Below are 21,148 nucleotides of genomic sequence, written 5' to 3'. Positions count from 1 at the left end.
CTTTGATTCTAACCCCAACTCTAACACCAACAAATTATGTCAGAGTATTTAGACAAACTGGTTAAGCACTCCAGGTTCTATGAAACATGAAAGCTGGGTAGGGTGATCACAAGTCTGTTCCAAGGTCTAACATCATATGATTCTGTATCACACTCTGTCAAACTCAAGCAAAGATTTGTAATTGGCCTAAGATTATATAGCCATGTGTGTGAAATTCTTCTATATTATCATCTATCTATATTTTTTATAGAGAAATGTAGTTGCAAAGTTTATAAAGTTATATACATGAGATGTTCACTGCAGTATTGTTTTTATAAAAACAATAAAAACTGGAAGTGACTGAAACATCTATCAATGTGTACATGTTATAAGACATCTCTATGTTGGAATTTTAGGTAGTCATCAATGAGAGGGAGATCTGTATGGGCTGACATGAAAATATCTCAAATTTCTGTTAAGTGAAAACTGCAGATTTCAGTCCCATGTAGTATAATCTCATTTAATTTTTAAACAGATATACATAAATCTAAATCTATCAATGAAATTCTACTTTTGGAAGTATAACAAAAAATGATTTAAGGTGACTATCTTTGAAGAGGACACAGTGTTCGTAAGGTGAGATGAGGAAGAAGAACTGATTTCCATTTTTATATATTTCTGTTTGGGACAAATTTTTTTCTATGCACACGTATTACTATTATTCTAAAAAGAAAAAAAGTGGAAAAGGTTATCTTTTTATAAACAAGATAACCACTCACCTTGATTCTGTCTCCTCAAAAATAGGTTATTTATAAATGGTATAAACATTCATCACTTATTACTGTCAGGAAGCATTTGAATCAAATAAGAAATTTCCCTTGATATTCTATGACCCATTTTGAACTTCTCCATGAACTCTGTAAAAAACACTTAATCACTATTTGACAATTGTCTATATATATACGGTGAAGTTCTCTTTTAGGTCTATGAATGTGGGTATGTGCACTTTATTTATAAAACATATGCATTTTTACTTCAATTTTTTGGGCTTGTATGAAGAACCTTAAAATGTCCAGAGCCAAATAAAAGGCCCAGCACGTGGCTGCCCGTTACATGACAGTGAACTCAGGAGTGAAGAGGGTGTATCTTGAGTGAAAGATGTCAGAGACATCTGACACAAAGACATAAAGAAACAGACAGATTAGACATGTAACTGGAAACAAAGGGGGTGGCCAACAATGATTTGTCAACCTGAAATGCTGACGACAGTGGGGCCCTTCACAGCAAGGTTCTACTAGGATATGCCTTTCCTTTTCAAAGCACAAATTCACCGTGTAGCTTTTTAAAGGTAAGGCAACTGTACCATAAAGCAATATCTGTCTTCACCATTAGGCTGTGAGCTACCAGAGAGTAGTCCCATTCATCTTTACATTACCAGGACTTGGCCATCCTAGGGTCTCCACTTGACAGCTACCTATTTGTCAAGTGTCCAGGTAATTGGTGCTGCCACAACGAGAGAGAGGACCTCACGGGAAAACAAAGAAAAACTTTTTTGGCCCTTTGTGACAGAGATTCTGCCACATGGTTACTCTTCCTCTTCCCTCCTCCTAGAAGAAGGAGCAGATTATCCATTAATCCTCTAAGAGATCCTGTTTCTTCCACACACCACTGTACTGTAAGGACACCTCTCCCAGACCTGTCATCAAATCCGCTCAGCTGAGCACAGGTCAGTCACACCAGTCACACCAGAGACCAAACTGGAACAAAGAAACTCTTTGTTTCTTTCAGATGCTCATTCTGTCACTTCCACTAAACCAAGAACACTGAGGGCAGGGTTCATGTCTGAGTCATCTGTTGTCATTATTACTTGCCCAGTAAGTGCTTACTGAAATCACGTGTTTTATCTCAGGAGGACATGAACAAAAATACGCTGAGAAACCTACTCCCAGGACTAAGCTCTAAATACCAAGTGATGTTTTTGTTTTTACACTCCACAGACTTACCTAACTTCAGAAAGAACATAGAATATAACACATACTTTTTTTTTTTTAGCCTTCTCCTAGGACCCATTTTATATCCTCATTCTATTATCAAGTTAAAGTAAACATAGGAGTTTATTTTCTACCTACAAAAGTAACAGTTGCCAATTTAGAAAACTTAGAAAAGCAAAAGAAGAAAAAAAGAAGAAAACAAAAGTCTCCTACAATCTCATGATTATGGAATGCTGCAAACAGCTACCATTTATGGAGTATTTGCTGTTCACCAGGTACTATGCACTTTTTCTGCATTATATCATAAACCTCACAACAAATATGTGGTACCACCTCCATTTTAACAATGCAAAAATGAAGAGCAGGGAACGGAAGTAACTTTGTTAGCTCACAGCCACACACTGGGTAGGTGGTGTATTAGGAATTCAAACCCAAGCTCTCAGACTCTAGAGCGTGAGTTCTTAACTACTACAGCCCGTTATTACATTTCTGGTATGTTTTTCTATGCTGTCTTATGTCTCCCACTTACGTCTATTAGAGCTTTTAAGAAATCCCCAAATGGGATCATACAGCACATAGAGTTTTTATAGAGTGCTTTTGTTTTCTATTTAATACATTAAGAATATTATCCCATGCTATTAATACACTGTCATAAAACTACTTATTCATTTAATATTTATTTACTGAGTACCTATGACGTACCAAGCACTAACCCAGACAAATCAGTGAACAAAATAGTTTCTATTCTCAAGTGACTTACATTCTGGTACAGCAGACAATAAAGAATGTTTAATATTTCTTTAAATATTAAATATGTGATAATTTTTAAAGATAAATGTTTGATACATGTTTTAAAGAACAATAAAACAGCTGGGAGGTGAGAAAGTGAGAGAAGGGATGCTATTTTCTGTAAGATGTTCTATGCTATAGCTATAACATCACTATTAATCAATGTCCTGTTAATGAACATTTAGCTTGCATCTAACTTTTTACTAATAAATACTATACTGAAACATCCTTGGACATCACCTGTTTGAACAACTCTGATGATTTCCTTAGACTGCACTTCTAAAAGTAAAAATGTATTTTTTAAGGGTGATGCATCTTAAATTCTCCTCTGTAAATTGTGGAGGAATTGCATAAATTGTATACACAACAAACACAAAAGAATACCTCTCTTTATAATGGGTATTAGTTAAAACAAAATCCAAACCAAGATTATGGTAATTTAATAGGGGAAACAACATATTATCATTAATTTGCACTTTTAGAATCAAACCTTAGTTGCTTTCTCATAGTTTTCCTAGTTTATAATCATCTGCCTTTTCATTTTTTAGTTTTCTGAATTTTATAAGGTCAAATCTCTCAATCTTATCTTTTACCCTTCCTTTTCTTGCTTTTATATGCATAGAGCACCAAAAGTGAAAGTGAAGTCGCTCAGCTGTGTCCAACTCTTTGCAACCCCATGGACCTCTGTCCATAAGATTTTCCAGGCAAGAGTACTAGAGTGGATTGCCATTTCCTTCTCCAGGGGATCTTCCCAACCCAGGGATCAAACCCAGGTCTCCTGCATTGCAGGCAGACGCTTTGCCGTCTGAGCCACCAGGGAAGCTCCAACTTCCAACGATCGATATTAATTTGTATTTTCTTCAGGTCTCCATTTAAAATCACCTAAGCCAAAGCTCCAATGCTCTGACCACCTGATGAGAAGAGCCAATTCATTAGAAAAGACCCTGTTGCTGGGAAAGATTGAAGGCAGGAGAAGATGGGGATGGCAGAGGACAAGATGGTTGGATGGCATCACCGACTCAATGGACTGAGTTTGAGCAAGCTCCAGGAGATGAAGGACAGGGAAGCCTGGCATGCTGCAATCCATGGGGTCACAAAGAGTCAGACACAACTGAGCAACTGAACAACAAGCTTCTTTTTAGAACAAAGTGATTTAAAAACAAATTCCCCTCCACATTTTCTCCAAGAAGATCATCTGCAAAGCCTCTGAACAGATAATAGGAAATATCTTATATCTTTCTTCCAATACTTGAAAAAGTGAAAATGGAATGGAAAATCAGATAACCCAAGTCAATGAAAAAATTTCAATATTTCTTACCTCGACCTAAAACACAAATAGCCATTAAGTTCGATGAATAATAAGTAGAATGGAATTTCAGTAGCTCTTGTCTTACATCAATGCCTTCTTGGTTTGGTCTAGTCTCTAGAGTATATTTGTTACCTGAAAGGAATGAAAAACATTTCTAATAAAAAGCAAAATATGTGAATTTCAAAGTTTCACAATTATTATTAACATTGCTTTAAGGTAAACTCAAAGAACAGAGTCCAAACAAACACTTTCATAATGATTAGTCAAGTATGTTTGACCATAACCTGGATAAACGGGACAGTATAGAACAAACTAGTAAAATTTTATCTATAGAGCTTTCCCTCTGGAACTTGAAGTGCTTTATAAAAATTATAGTTCTTAAAATTCCTATGAGGTGGTAGGTATTATGAGCACTTACAAGACAAAAATGAGGTCCACATGGCCTCCATTCACACTTACTTTAATTTCCAATTCCCTAGGTGGCTCCAAAATAATTGAACATAGTCACTGAGGGATCTTTTCAGAACTTGCCAAGTTACTTGTGGAAAGAAATGTACTATTCTTGGCTGAAGCATTAAATTTGTGATGTGAATTCTCATGAATTTGATCTAGACTGGTAAAAATAGGATGCAATGCTATTCTTGTAAGTCTCAAGCGATGTATACAGAGTACCTCTATGAGATCTATTATGAAATTTAATAACTAATTCAATTAGGATAAAATGTGTGTGTCAAGAGCAAATAGTCCAACTGTCTAAGTACTACATTTCTAATAAAGATCTTGCCATTTAAAGGCTGGGAGGTGGAATTTCAGTAATTTTGGTATCTCTCTAAAAATGGCATCTTGACTAGAAATATCTTAAAATCTAGTATAGTAACTTTTATTGTTCTCACTTATACAACTAAATGGGGTCCTGGCAGAACATATTCTCGACGTGTTTTCCTCCGGCTTGGGTTATTATAGTGGCTGATGAACTAGCATTTAGAGAATCTCTCTTTCACTAAACTGGGATCCAGAGAGAGCCACCAGATGGCCTTCTCAGATCCAGTCTTTATCCTTGAAGAGCTGCATTGTACTCTCAGCCAAGATTCATGCCCTGAATGCCTCAATCAACAGATCTAGTGGAGTGTGCAAGAAACAGTCCAGCAAGTACTCAGTAACCTTTTTCTAGTTAGAAAGCAATCAAATGTACTCATATTCACTGGCAGCAACCTGCTAATCAAGTTTCCAGGTTCTTCACCAGTCCTCTCAGTTTCAAGAAAGATCCAGTTTCACTCCAGATCTGCTCTGCCTGAGGTCCTAAAACATCCCCTCATTCTACCTGAGGAATCCAGATGATCTAAAAAGTATCCAGAGTCCTAACTCCTCAGAGAAGGAAAGAAAGAAAAGGACAACAACAAAAAGCTCTGTTTCTGGGTAATGGTTAAAAGTTCTCTCATATTAAGGTGAAACTTGAGTATATACCTCCCTTTTTTACTAAATAAAGGTTCTAGAAGCCTCAGTTCCAGAGGGACTAGGCCCTAAGAGCTTCATTACTCATTCACACTGCAAAGCACAGATTCTTACAATATGCGCATTAAAATCGACACACTGGGACACCCAAGCTTGGAGAAATCACATTTTATTTCAAGACTGTAAGTGTGATAGCGTTAGACAGAAATCACATTTTCAGTGTCAAGTATGATTTGATGTGCCTATTCACAATCTGGTCAATATATTGGTTCTTAAAACCTCAAATCAAAATATATAGAGACAAAGGATATGGCCTTTGTCTAGAACTTAAAATTCTTTCAGGTTGACTAATTCTAGCTCATTCTGCTTTTATTTTAATATACCTGAATATCTTACCATTCTAATCCCTACCCTTTATCTTTAGGTTCGTTTAAGAACACAGAGATAGGGACTTCCCTGTTGGTCCAGTGGCTAAGACTGTGCTCAAAATGCAGGGGGCCTAGGTTCGATCCTGGGTCAGGGAACTAGATCCCACATGCCACAGTGAAGATCTAAGATCCTGCGTGCCACAACTGAAACCTGGCACAGCCAAATAAATAAATATTTTAAACATAAAAATGGAGATAAAAAAAAAAACAAAAACCAACACAAAGATAAAGCATAAATATACCCTGAATACAGTAAGATATATATCACTGGAAAAATACTGACAATGCCATAGTAAAAAGAGCCAGAGGACCACAACAGTACTATACTGTAAAAAGAATGAATAATCCACTGTTCACATGCAACAATGTGGAGGAATTTCACAACTTTCAGGTTGAATGTGAGAAGCCAGACACAAGACACAGAAACACTGTATTATTTCATTTATGTAAAACATAAAAACAGGCAGAACTAATCTTAGTCATGAAAAGTCAGAATAGATGTGATGGATAGATGGATAATGGGTAGGTGGATAATGACTACCAATGGGTACAAAAAGGTGCTGGTAATCTGTTTCTTGACTGGTGCTGGGTCTACGGTCTGCTGAGGTTTTTGAAAATTCAATGAGCTGTATATAAATAAGAGCAGTATATTCATTCAACAGATTTTTCAAATAGCAGCAAAAGTAAAATAACCACAATAATTTATCAGAGCCACACACACTTTTCAGTATATTTATTATATTAATAGTTCAACAACAAATTAAAAGAAAAATGAGCCAAAGGAGCTTTTTTGTAAACAGCAACCTGGCTCAACTAAGGCACAAAAATCTAGTGATTCTGTATCTCTGGCCAAACGGCTAAATAGAGACTCAATCACATTTGCTCTGAAAAGTGGCTTTTAGCCAAAAAGATTCCATTCTGTGAAATCTACATATTCATTTATTTGCTACCTAGATGTTTTCAGGCTTTCTAATATGTAATGATGGAAGGGAACTCTGGTCCATTTGGGAACACAGCCCAGAATGCCAGTCCTGTATCCTAAGACGCTCCTGAGTTAGAAAGAGGAAATGGTCTCCACTATGACTCTCTCGGGGTCAGACAGTCAGCTCTTAATACATTGACAGAAAAACATGAATACTAGGAGTAAATGGGCCAAAGAGTCAGGCTAGTTATTAAGTTTATTAACCCTTTTATTAAAATCTTTTTTAAAAGTTTTTTAAAAACAAGAAGGCTAGCTAGTGGAAGTTTTCAAGAAACAGTTGAGGAAATGAACAGAAAAGCAGGACATAACACAGAGAATACTTAAATTACTGAGCAGACTCTGTTACTATCAGAAGCATCATCCCCAGGTAGGGAGACGCAGAGGAACAAGCACTGGCTTTGGTGTGAGCAGAGCTATCAGCTAATCCAGGGTCATAAGTCTTCTGGTTACATGACCTTGAACAAGGCTTCCTTAGGCTCAATCTGCTGTCCTGACATTGGTAGACTTACACCAAATTAAAAAAAAAAAAAAGGTGTAAAAAAGTGCAAGACTAATATTTAACAACCAATTAATAGAATAAAAGTCTGATGATACCAAGCATAGTGGTGAAATGAGAATTCAGATGCTGCATGAGGGAGTGCAAACTGGATCAACTACTATAAAAAACAATTTGGCAATATCTGTGCAATCTAAAGATGTACATATCCTAATACACAGTAATTCCACTCCCAGAGTTTCACTCCTAAAACCCTAGAGGACTCTGTGTACAAGAAAACATGGGTAAGAATGCTTATAGCAGCACTATTGAATCAACAGGAAAAAGGACAAAGAATAGTAATGTATTCAATAAATTGTTCAGAAAGCAGCAAAAAAAAATTTATCAGAAACACACTCACCAATATGGATAACTCCTACAAATATACATGGAATGAAAAAATACAAGTTGTAGAGATTACTTACAAAATACCGTTTTTATAAAACTAAAAAACTATACAACACATTGCTTAGAAATAAATGCATGACTTAGCAATGTTATCTCTTGGGAGCAGGGAGGAAAATGCAATTGGGGAATTGTGCAACAGACGCTCAAACCATACTTGAAACGTTCCATTTCTTCAATAGTGTGTAAAGAATGACCTGGGCAAAGCTTTTGTACTGATCTCTTTTATGGCAAATAATAAATCTGTAAAAACATTAAAGAATTGAATATCATACTTGTTGTATAGCAGAAAACAGACAACCAGTAGAAGCTACTTCTGTTATGATTTCAATTGTAGGAGGGACTCCTGGCTTCTGAATATAGCATAGGATCCATGTCATTAAAGTAGGGAAGAAAAAAAAAAGTAGGGAAAAAAGCTTGGTAAATGGTCCAGATAACCTTCCTCTGCCTAAGAATCTATATGTGGACAGCAATGTGAATACGGCTGGGATAACAAATACCAGTTCAGTCTCTACACATATATTGTCCTCATTTAGCACTAACTCAGCAGGGGCACTTCTATCAAATTTAAAATGCTGCTATATAAATCTTGAATCCTACCTTTCTGGCTCTGTCACCATAAGAGTAAGCTCCAGCAGAAGACTGAGGCTGTCAGGGTTGCTGACTCACAGGGACCTTCCACTCTGGGCCTGCTAGGAGAGAGCACTGACTTGGCGGTTGGGAGATTCAGGGTTTCTCATCCTGACTCCATCCTCTTCTAATTAAGCAGCCTTGGAAAAGTCTACAAATATCTCAACATGGATACATGCCCAGTTGTTAAGAAAAAGGGTCAAACCCTGACCCTAGCTGTGAGGCACAGGCAAGTTTCTTAACCTCTCTAAGCTCCACTTTTCTTATTCATAAATAAGAATCATGAGAACCAATCTCATAGGATTGCTATGAGGATTAAATGAATAATCTGTGCTAAGACTCAGCATACCATCTATCAGACAATAATTACTTAACAGGAACTTGGGTTGCTATGAAGTTTATGAAAAGTGGTAATGGATATTGAAGAGAGTTTTGTACACTGTAAGATCAGTAAGTTCTATTCTATATTTTCATCACAAGAACTAGTGTACTCAGTTACTCGGTCATGTCTGACTGCAACTCTATGGACTATAACCCACAAGGTTCCTCTGTCCATGGGATTTCCCAGGTAAGAATAATGGAGTGGGTTGCTATTTCCTTCTCCAGTTCTTCACAAGAACTATAAATCCTATTTTTTAAAAAAGGCTTACAAACTCAATACTAATGAATATGAGTGCTGATTTTCAAGTAAACAGAATGTATTTTCCTGGAAAATTCTAAAGCCAGCCAAATAATTCTTATACTCTGTGGGAAAGACTGAGTTTGAAGTTTTAGAAATATGAGAAATCAAAGTCATCTCCAACTATATGTCTCATAGGTTCTCAAGGAAAAGTCTATTCATTAGTTATAATCATGAAACTCTGAACTGTTCTCTGAAAACTCAAGATCCTGAAGGTTAGTTTAATATATCTACAGTTAGTTACTTGGAATTATTATAATTTTTTTTTTAAAGCTCTTTCTTCCTTCTATAGAAATCTTCTAAAAATCCTGGAAGAAACCAAAGTCTTAGGAGATATGTGAATTTTCCTAAAAAATTAAACAGGACAATTCTTCTGCATCTGGGTAAGGACATGCAAGTGTAAGACATGAGTTACTAAAGAAAGGGGACTTGAAGTGAAAGCCTCTTAAAGGCCACAATAAAGTAACTGTACACTTAAATTTCTAGTTTTCCATAGACACATTTCCTAGGAAGGGAAAAATAAAAAGGTACTAACAAAGGCCATGGAAAAACCTGGAGAGTAATAAATAAGTGGGCTAAATCATATCAAATATTTTTATATCTGAATTATCATGGTACTAAAAAAAAAATAAATTAGTCATCATTCAACGATGCCAGGAAACCAACTCAACATTTTGAAAACTGGTAAATAAAGGGAACGAATCAAACATTTATCTTGCTTTTTCTATAACTGCACCACTGGGGAGCCAAACAGCAGAAAAGGAGATTTTCTTTTTATGGTGGTACTCAAGCAAATCAATATGAGAAAAGTAACAATTAAAATTACAGGGGTGATGCATTTGAGGACAGTTGTATCAACATAAACAGAGAGCAAACTAGACACTATATGTCCCCCGATGAAAGAACACATCACCATCTATGAAGCCTTCTTCAAAAAACAGATAAACATGAATCTAATCAGGCTTCTATATCCAACTGCCAACTTGTGGAAATATAAAAGAAAGAGGAATATATTAAACTATGCTGCTGGGAATGCAATCAGCAAAAGCTAGTCTATGAAAAGTTCTACACAACTAACATCCTGATTTTCAATAAATAAATTCCAGGAGTCAAAGGGAGGCAGTGGAGGAGAGATGACTATCTGAAACCGATAGACTATTTGAAACTTAAGTGGAACCTAATTCAAATAAATTTTAAAAATTAAAACTTTCATGAGACCACTAGAAATTTGAACACTACCTGCATAATTGGTGATATTAATGATAATGGTACTTTTACCATGTTTTTTAAAAAGAGTCATTATCTTTACAGACATATATTGACATATATGCAAGTAAAATGATATGATGTCTGGGATCTCTTCAAAACAATGTAAGATGGTGACTGGGAATGTGGGTCAGACAGGACTGGCCAGGGGCAAAGTAATGTATATGCAGGGTTCTTAACAATATTTTGTCTATTTTTATATGTTCCAAATTGCTCACTTAGAAAGGAATGGAGAGACGAAAAGGAGTAAAAAGTAAATAACTTTTACTGGGGTCTAAATTTTGTGTCATTATAATCATCCCAGTGTATCATGGTGTGTTCAACTATCTTCTGGTTGATATTTCATAATATTTTTTTGGTTCTAATCCATTTCCCTACTCTTTCCTACAAAAGCATCCTTTATTATAGCCAAACTTCTCTAACTCAGGTTCTCCAAACGACACTGGGCTCACTCATTGGTCTTTGCCTTTCATCATGGTTTTGGGGGTCAACCTAACATTATCTCGATTCCTGGGTTGGGAAGATCCACTGGAGAAGGGAAAGGCTACCCACTCCAGTATTCTGGCCTGGAGAATTTCATGGACTGTATAGTCCATGGGGTCACAAAGAATGGGACACGACTGAGTGACTTTCACTTTCACTAACATTATCACAAGAAACACAGACTTGAAGTTCAGGCTGACTGGATACTGAATCCTATAACCTACAGACACTTCTATTACCAGCCTCCCTCTTTTCCCTCCTCCCTGTGTCCCCCACAAGGCTATGAAACTTTGGTCTACTTATTCTGTCAGTATTAATTTCGGCATCTGTCAAATGGGATGATGAAAATTTCAGTACGGTGGTGAAGGTTAAGTGAAATCATATTAGGTAAAACGCCTGCCCAGTGGGTGGCACTTAATGCTCATACAATAAATAATAGTTCCTTTGCCTTTTCTTCTAAGAGTGACTCTTCCTCTGCTTAAGACAATCCTACCCACCCTTCAGGAAAATTCAACTTGCACCGCCTCTGAGATTCTGGAGAATTTATTTCTAGGCAATCATAAAGCAGGAGGAATAGTACAGTGGTTAAGGGCATCAGACCTGGCTCTAGCAATCAAAAGCTGAGTGACCCTAAACAATTTAATTACTTCTCTAAAGTCTTAGTTCACTCACCTATAAGACAGAAATAATAAGGGCATGTACCTACTGGGGATATTGTGAGAATTAAGTTAAATAATCCAGGCAAAGTGTTTACTGCAGCACTCAGTAAAAATTGGCAAGGAGGAAAAAAGAAGAGAAAATCAAGTCTGAGATTATACTCCAGTGAAATTCTGAGTTTGACTTGCCTCTCCAACTAAACTAGAAGTATCTTTAGTGCAAAGACATTGATTTACATTTCTTTGCATTTTCTAATGCACTTTACATGTAGAAGACCTTTAAAAAATTACTTGTCAACAGAGAAAGAGAGAATCTGAGCATATGTATAATACTGTACTCAGATTCCTAAAACCCTTTGTGGTATGTGCTACAAAACATAATTGTTACGTAACAATTAAGAAAGAAAAACGTCACTTGTATCTAAATACAGTGCCACCCTCTATTTCCAGGTGCCCTCCCATTTTGTCTTTCATTCCATCAAGGAGTGCCTGTTTTGTTTCCCTCACCCACATCCTGATTTTTTTCTTTTATTTCCTTCTCTGACTGACTAAACCCAGTTGCTCCCACAGTGTCTGTTGGGTTAGGTTTATTTTATTTTTCCCAATTATTTTTATTAGTTGGAGGCTAATCACTTTACAATATTGTAGTGGTTTTTGCCATACATTGACATGAATCAGCCACGGATTTACACGTGTTCCCCATCCTGAACCCCTCTCCCACCTCCCTGGGTTAGGTTTAGAGAAACAGATCACTAAATAATAATCAGAACTAAATTTTTCCTTTCCTGTTCCAAACAACTTTTAAAAATTCAACTGCTTCTGCTTTTATTCCATGGAGGGGCAGAGAAAAAAAAATTTTTTTTAAGGCAACAGGGCAGAGAAAAGGCATAAAATTTATCAGGAACTATGGAACTGTAACTAAAGGTATATGTGAGTGACAAAAGAAGGGGCAAAGGGAATGTCATCACCAACCATTGGTTCAGCTTTAAAAAGAGAACAGGAGAACATTTCTCTAATAACACTGTCCTACAATCACTGCATCAAACCCACTGCATCAAGTTGTGGCTGCCCCTCACTTCATGGCAAAGACTTTTTCAGAATTTTGCTCTTTTTCACAGCTGTATGTGTGTGCTGTCGCTCAGCCATGTTTGACTCTTTATGACCCCATGGACTTGCAGGCCACCATGCTTCTCTGTCCATGGGATTCTTTTTGGCAAGATTACTGGAGTAGGTTGCCATTTCCTCTTCCAAGGGGATCTTCCTGACCCAGCGACTGAACCTGAGTCTCCTACACTGGCAGGAGGATTCTTTACCACTATGCCACTGATCCTCTATCATTATGTAATTATGGAATCTCTCATTTACTGAGCACCATCAGGACCAGACTTTTGGCTAACCACTTCACACTAACCAGACATGGGAGGAAACTGAGGTTTACATAAGTTAAGAAAGTGGCCCACTCTTGGCTGGTCAGTGGTAGAACAATGATTCAACCTCAGCGTAGCCCACCATCAGAGTACAAGCTTTACACCACCTAGGAATCTGCTAGTGGGAGGTGGGATTCCTGGCTAAAGTCTGAGGCTAGACGGATCACACAGGGAGTTAATGAAGACATGTGTATGGAGACAGATCTAGGACATAACTACAAAAATGACTTTCAAACAAAGGAACTGACTCTAAATAATTTAGCCTTTGTCTATTTCTCTTTCTCTAGTGAACTGCTTTTACCTTTCACTTACTTACTTATGTAAGTTTTTATCTTTTACTTACTTACAAAAGTTCTTATCTGCTATACTGCTTTGTAAAAATCTTCACTGTGTATGTGCTTGTCTTTTTTGTGTCTCTATTGAACAGAAATTTTAAGTTTTAATGTAATCAAATTTATATTTAAATATATGCTTTACCATTAAAAATATGGTTTATGATATGTACGCTTGAGAACTTTTCCTATCTTAATATTTTTTTAAAAATATTTTCTTCTAGACTTTGAACTCTGTGGGAGAAGGTGAGGGTGGGATGTTTCAAAAGAACAGCATGTATACTATCTATGGTGAAACAGATCACCAGCCCAGGAGGGATGCATGAGACAAGTGCTCGGGCCTGGTGCACTGGGAAGACCCAGAGGAATCGGGTGGAGAGGGAGGTGGGAGGGGGGATCAGGATGGGGAATACGTGTAAATCTATGGCTGATTCATATCAATGTATGACAAAACCCACTGAAATGTTGTGAAGTAATTAGCCTCCAACTAATAAAATAAAAATTAAAAAAAAATATTTTCTTCTAAAAGTTATATAAAGTTTTTTTTTCTATAATTAGGCCCAATCAACCTAGAGTTTATTTTTGTGCATGGCGTGAGATGAGATCTAATTGTATTCATCTCTACATGAATAAGTAGCTACCCCTGCACCAGTCATTGAAAGGTCCACCCTTTCCTTACTCATTTGTCATGTGCCTCTGTCTTATGTCTAAGTTTTCAAACATTTGTGGATATGCTTTTAGGGTTCATAATCTGTTCTACTGTTATCTTCATGTATCTTTGCATCAATTTCACTACTCTAACAACTAGTCTTGGTACCTGGTAGTGGTACCTAGTAGTGTCTTCTTTGTTGTTCTTCAAAATTATCTTAGTTATTCTTGGCCTTTTACTCTCTCTTATTAATTTATAATCGGATTATAAGATTATTTAAAAAAAAAACCCTCAGGCTTTCAAATGGCACTATACTAGATTTAGATAAATTCAGGGTGAAATGTATCTTGTAATACTGAGTTTACCAATCCATGAACATGGTTTATCTTCCCATTTACTCAGACACTCTTTTATATCCATTATATATTTCTTGCTCCTCTGTTAGTATTATTTCTAAATACCTTATAGCTATTTTTATATTATGAATGAAATAATATTTCCTGTAGTATTTTTCTAATTGATTACTATTGATACAAGAAAGGGGCTTCCCAGGTGGCGCTAGTGGTAAAGAATCCACCTGCTAATACAGGAGACTCAAGACACTCAGGTTCAATCTAGAGCAGGCCATGGTAACCCACTCCAGTATTCCTGCCTGGAGAAACCCATGGACAAAGGAGCCTGGCAGGCTACAGTCCGTGGGGTCAGAAAAGAGTCAGACACGACTGAGCGACTGAGCACGCATACACGATACAAGAATGCAATTTTAGTGCTTCTCTTCTTTTGGCAACAGTGATGAAAATCTTATTTTTGATGATTGATCTGAAGATCTTGAATTTTTTATGCAATCATATCATATGGAAACAAGATGTTTTCTCTTTCTTCCTTTCAACCTCTTACTTATCACTTGTTTTCTCCCTTGATTTCCTGTAATGACTAGTACCTATAGCAGAGCTGAACAAAAAAAGTGATTAGAAGGTATTCTTCTTTGTTTTTGTCTTTCAACAGAAATCCCTTTGAAACTTTAGAATTAATCATGATGTTTGACATAGGCTTTTATCAACTCAAAGAGTTTTTGTTGTTTTGTTCATGAATGAGTGCCTTTTTGTTACTTTGTTCATGAAGGTGTTTTAACAAATGCTTTTCTTGAGTCTACTGAAATGACTGCCTATCACTTTGAATTACTTAAAACTGTGGAACCCACTCGATTGTGAGGAAATAAATTTAATGTACTGAAAGATCTAAATTTTTTTTTAAAAAACAGAATATAACAGAGGGTACCAGACTACATCTGAAAATATAAGATAGGTAGTGTTTGGTAAAACTTTTGCTGCAGTGGCTTACACGTGCCATGAGTAAAATGTACTGTGGGTTGTATAAAGAAAAGTTTGAAAGCCACTGACCACTTTTCAGTACATGAAAAAGTACTGTTAAAGGAGGGGGGATTGGGATGGGGAACACATGTAAATCCATGACTGATTCATGTCAATGTATGGCAAAAACCACTACAATATTGTAAAGTAATTAGCCTCCAACTAATAAAAATAAATGGGAAAAAAAAAGTACTGTTAAGGACAAGCATTTTGTTGTAAGGTTTTCTTAAAAGCACACAATGCTTGACCTTTGCTCATTTAAAAACACCTAGCTTTAAAGAATTATTAATATTAAAATAATAAACCACATTCCCTAGATGGACAAAATGGGCCACATTCATAGAATCATCGGAAGTTACTAAAAAATAATAAATGTAAATTAAGTATGAATTTCTGACAAGGTTTGTTCTGCAAGAATAACTTTAAGTAAGGGTATTTATTACAGGTTTTATCACATTTTCAAACTTGTCTGTAACCTTAATAATGGACAGAACCTCTACTCCAAAAAAACTCAACATTAGTTTATATTTCTAAAATCAACAGGTAACTTAGTATTTGCATTACTTACATCACATTTTCTGTACTTTTGTACTAAGTCTGGCTAACTCATCTCTCAGCTGTTTATATTACTTCATACTTTGTTGACTAACTACCTAGCCTTGTCAGAGGTTATGAAAACAAACATGTTCTCAAACTCCACCTCTATATAATTGACCATTCAATGTTTTTCTTCACTTACCACTCCTGAAACCTTCCTGTAAGATATCTTAAGATTGTTTTGTGTTTGTGACCAGAGGCAATACTGCTCACCTTATTCACTGGATTTATTTCTGGAAGATCTGTGGCTGCTTCCTGATTATACTGACTGTGATTTATCACCAGTGAGACCATTTTAAAGGAGGCAACTCGCAAAAAAAGAGTTCTAACACATTCTGACAATAGCAGCATTGTTGGTGGAAGCACCTAACCTGCTAAAGGGACTATTTAAAGGACAACAATCATTGGATGTAGTGATTTTGAAATTTGGTTTTTAAATTCATATTCCCTCTTGATATACCATGTATGTTCATGTCCTCTATAAAAGCCACTTTTCAGAAAATTAATCATTACATAGGCATTTTAAGGACCACAATATTCACCTTAGCAATGATACAAGGTGCCAAGTGTTACAGGTCTAAAGAATACAGTATTGCTGCTTCTAACTGGAGTTTTTAAAGACTCCTATTTTGCTATGCTAATTCTCTGGCTGCTGCTGGATATATTAGACTGGTATCCAAACTGAAAGAAAGTTGGCTTCATAGTCTTTTTCAAAAGTCCCCAAAATAAACTTATAAGTGTAAATTTAAGTACACTAAACAATCTATTTTTTTATGCTATTTTGTAATCCCCAAAGCAGTGTTTTAAAAATCAGAGCAACCTTTCACAATGATCACATCTGGTAAAGTGGGAATGGCAACAGTCAATAAAGAAAAGGGCAACTTTTTGTTTTTGCTTTTTTAAAACATAGTTTTGTATTATTTAAATATTTTAGATGTACTTTTTAATGAAAAACTGAATAAAGAAAAAGGGTACAATTACAAAATCAGGAATCTCCAAATTTATTTTATGCTACTCCCTGTCATCCCATCTCTAATTTTCTACTAGGATGTTGCAGCACTTGGAGAGCAGGGACCTTGTGTGTCTTCTACAGTCAGGCCTGGAGCAGACACCATGCATTTATCTATCTGTAGATAGTAGAGGCAGAGGCAATGGGAGTAGGGGATTCAATAAGCCCTGGAGTGGACATTCTATTTATTCAGAATAAAGAGCTCTATTATCTCCTCTCTTTGAAATGCTGGTTAATATCTACTCACAACTCTTTAATTGCTCTACTCCTGAAATAGCTAGACCCCTATTTGTTTGGGATGGCCAGAGTACCCTCTAGAGGGCTAAATAACTGGTTAAGCCACTGTTATTACAATTTCAAGAATATCATTTCATATATTACATTCAAAGTCCAATGCCAGAATCCCTCTGTTGTACACCTGAAAATTATATAATATTGTACATTGACTACACTTCAATTAAAAAAAATCCAAAGCCAAGAGCCTAACTCTTATTGACATCCTTTTTTTTTAACTACTAGCCAAAATGTTACTCATCTGTTAAAAGAATTATTACACTTCATTCTTACTATTTCTAAAACCTAAATATAATTTTATATCTTGTTATCCAATAAACTTGTTTCATATTTTGTTACTCTTCCTTCTCATTAACCTATCACCTTCTCCATAAAGCTCAAATACCCAAGCTTTAACCCTTTTTTTAGGTCAAATATAGGTGTTTCCCCAAAGACTTGCCAAACAACATACACATAGGGGTATGGTTTAAGAAATACTAGGGCAGGACTTCCCTAGTGGCCCAGGGGTTAACAATCTGCCTTGCAATGCAGGGGACACAGGTTTGACCCCTGGTCAGGGAACTAAGACCCCACGTGCCACAGAGCAACAAAGTCTCTGTGCTTCAGAGTCGACTCACCACAACTAGAGAGTCTGTTCGCCCTAACAAAAGATCCTCATGCATGATGCAACTAAGACCTGATGCAAGCAAATAAACAATTATTTAAAAAAGGAAAGAAAGAAAGAAACACCAGGGAGGAACAATGATATAACAACCACTTATCAGCTCTAAACTCTAAGGAGTTCTGCAATCTTCTATCCTAACTGTAAAATACAATCCTGGGCAAAGAGGCCATGGTTTAAATGAGGTTAAGGAGAACTAATGCATTAAAGCCGCTGCTGACAAACCTGTTCCAAATTTACTGAAGGGATGTTTGGGATTCCCTGTAGCTTTTTCCAGCTGAAAGAGTCTCCAGGCATCGTTCATCACATTCTTCTCATGTTCTGAATCAACTGCATTCACCTCTCTGTCTTTGCAGCTCTCATCAAACAAGGGGCACAGGAAAAACTGTGCAAATCTAAGGGTGTGAAACATAATTAACAATTTGAAAGTTGTTATTTTAAGAGTGGCCTCAGAAAAATGTTTTAAAAAATGTTTGAAACTTAGGAAATGTGAATTCTACAGAATCAGAGAAAACTACCATTACTACCAAGAAAAAAGGAACATACGTTCTAAGTAATATAAGAAAAGAATAACATTATACATATGTAAATTCAGGGAACTCTACCCCAGATGTTACCTAATTAGTGAAAATATAAAAAGATTAACCTCTGATTTTGACAATTCCCATGTGCTGTTACCATATCACCAAGCAGTTCACCAGCTGGGTATCCTAAAATTCAACTCAATTGATATCATGAGATCTCACAGGTCCTACAAGACTCATCCCTCCCTCTCACCCCTTACCCTCTGTCCCCAACTTCAAACATCAACCACAGGTCCAGGTTGTCACCTGGGCTTCTGACCAACCACTATAGATCATAGATCAGAGGCTCCCACAACCACCTTCTTGGGTGCAATTAATATTCTAGATCAGCTACAGGACTCAGAGAAACATTTTACTTACTAGATTACTGGATTTATTATAAAAAGGATACGGTTCAGGAACAACTAGATGAAAGAGATGCGTAAGGCAAGGTATGTGGGAAGGGTACAGAGCTTCCATGCCCTCTAGGTAGGCCACTCTCCCCACATCTCCACGTGTTCAACAATCTGTAGGCTCTCCAAACTTCAACAGAATTGAGTAAATCACTGGGCACTGGTGTCTGAAATCAACCTCCAGCTTGTGAACTGAAAGTTCCAACCCTCTAAATACAGGGCTGATTCCCCTAGCAACCAACCCCTAGCCTCAAATTATCAAGGGACTTTCCTAAAGTCACTTCATTAAAATAACAAAATACAACTTTATGGCTCTCAACACTAAGGAAATTCCAAGAGTTTCAGGAGCTATGGTCTAGGATAAGGGACAAAGACCAAATATATATTTCCTATTATAAATCACAATACGACAATAAAAAGTCAGGGCAGACTTGGAAAACAGTGGGGCAGATTTATAAAACAACAGCAATCTAATCTATTTAAAATTTGCAATTTGGGATGTCTATAAAAATCTCTGTTGTACATGGCTAATTCTCCAAGAAAGGAAAACGCAGCTGATAGTTCTCAGGCAATAAATATTAAATTTAGTTTTAAGTGCAATTTCACTAAGACTTTTAGGACAAACTAAGTGACCTATTTTTAAAAGGCTCTATTTGAATATTTTTCCTTTTTAAGAACTTTATAATTAGTGAAGAAAATAATAGTATGAAAAACACATGACAGTAGTTTTGACTAAGATATAATTATGGACTTTTATGAAATATTAAGAGAATTTTTAAAATTTAAAAGCAGTGGTTTGACAAATAAAATGGCATGTAACTTTAACATAAGTAACCTATTATATTTTTCTTGAGGCTGTTCTTTAATAGTAGTACAAAAGCTGAACTCAGATGCCTTTAGTTAATAAATTAACTCTCCTACACCAGGTTGCAATTTAAATCATGATTTCCTATAGTAATTCTTCTTAAGAAACTTTAGACCCCATCTTATAAAAACAACATCCAGAATTCAGATAAAGCCGAGAGCAGAGACTGTCTGAATGGGACTACTATTCAGTGGGCCTAGAGACTCCTGGGTTTATAGACAACATCTCAGCAACTGCACCTCACGGTGCAGCCATCAAAGAAGCTGTTACCATTACTTGGTATTATTTTAAGCACATAGTGAATACAGTCCTGTGCTAAGTATTTTACACATACCAATCCAAAGGGAAACTCTATCTGGAGCCTATAATTAAAGATATATGGAAACAGATAATTCTGGACATATAACCACTTTCACCTACCTCAATACACTCAGGCTGAGAAAAGTACCTAATAGCTACACACCATAGCTGGACAAAGCCACATAAAGGGCCATGATTCTGACAAAGTATAATCAGTACTTTTAAAAGATGCCCTATACAAGTAGCTTTTTTTTTTTCCATTCTGATCCAAGTAACAGACATCCTCCATCATACAGAGATCTATTATATGAACATCTGCTGAGGCATTTGTAAAGCAGGAAATTAAATTCGGTGTATGATCCCAAGGAACTCATTAATGGAAGTCTTCTGGGAATACATACAAAAGATGATTACATCTCAAAGCTGCTGCCTAAAGACTGAAACATAAGATAGAGTAAGTAAGAAACAGACTACTCTGACCCAGTCCTGTATCCTGAACCCATGCCTTTGTTCTTCTGTTAATGTTCTTTGTGCTACAGACCAAATTCAAACTATTAGATTTGGGGAAAAAAATGACTATTAATTTAAATAAGCAATTAAAGCTGAGAATTAAAAACTGTGAAATCAAACTTCATTATAAATCCATCAAAAATGCTGCAGAATTACACCTTCTTGGTAACACAGAGAACTATAAAAATTCACCAAGGGAAAAATTACACATTGAACAAACAATGAATCAAATCATTGATATAATGAAAAATTAGATACTGTTAGCCGCTCAGAAAATTGACCAAGAAATTTAATTAGCCTAATGGAGGCTGCTCCAGAAAATACTTTCACAAAATATCCCTAGGGTTGAAACAGCAGGTCAAAACATTCTGTATCCACTAAATATCCTTGAGGACTGAGGAACTAAAGGAGAACAGAATATTTAATTTCTTGTGTTCTAGAACAGAAATATGTTTGAAAAGATATCCATGACATGAGTACAGTTTATTCTTCGTCATATGCTTCATATGCAATACTAGTAAGAATGGGAAAGGCTGGTGAAAATTTTATAAGTCAAAAAAACATTTTGTAGACC

General features: G+C 36.2%; 1 protein-coding gene across 6 annotated transcripts in view; it reads right to left on the bottom strand.

The window, feature by feature from the left end:
* The window catches only part of IDE (insulin degrading enzyme), a 93,214-nt gene that overhangs the window by 39,153 nt on the left and 32,913 nt on the right, over positions 1-21,148 (bottom strand). For all 6 annotated transcript variants that reach the window (XM_043475994.1, XM_043475996.1, XM_043475993.1 and 3 more), the window contains 2 exons: positions 18,149-18,318; positions 4,078-4,200 (listed from right to left, as the gene is read on the bottom strand). In XM_043475994.1, the coding sequence (XP_043331929.1) occupies positions 4,078-4,200; positions 18,149-18,318 (293 nt within the window). The remainder of the gene's footprint in view (positions 1-4,077; positions 4,201-18,148; positions 18,319-21,148) is intronic.

This window comes from Cervus canadensis, chromosome 8, assembly GCF_019320065.1.
Source record: "Cervus canadensis isolate Bull #8, Minnesota chromosome 8, ASM1932006v1, whole genome shotgun sequence".
Lineage (NCBI taxonomy): Eukaryota > Metazoa > Chordata > Mammalia > Artiodactyla > Cervidae > Cervus > Cervus canadensis.
Note: the sequence above shows the minus strand (reverse complement) of the source record. Positions and strands in the feature narration are given on the sequence as shown.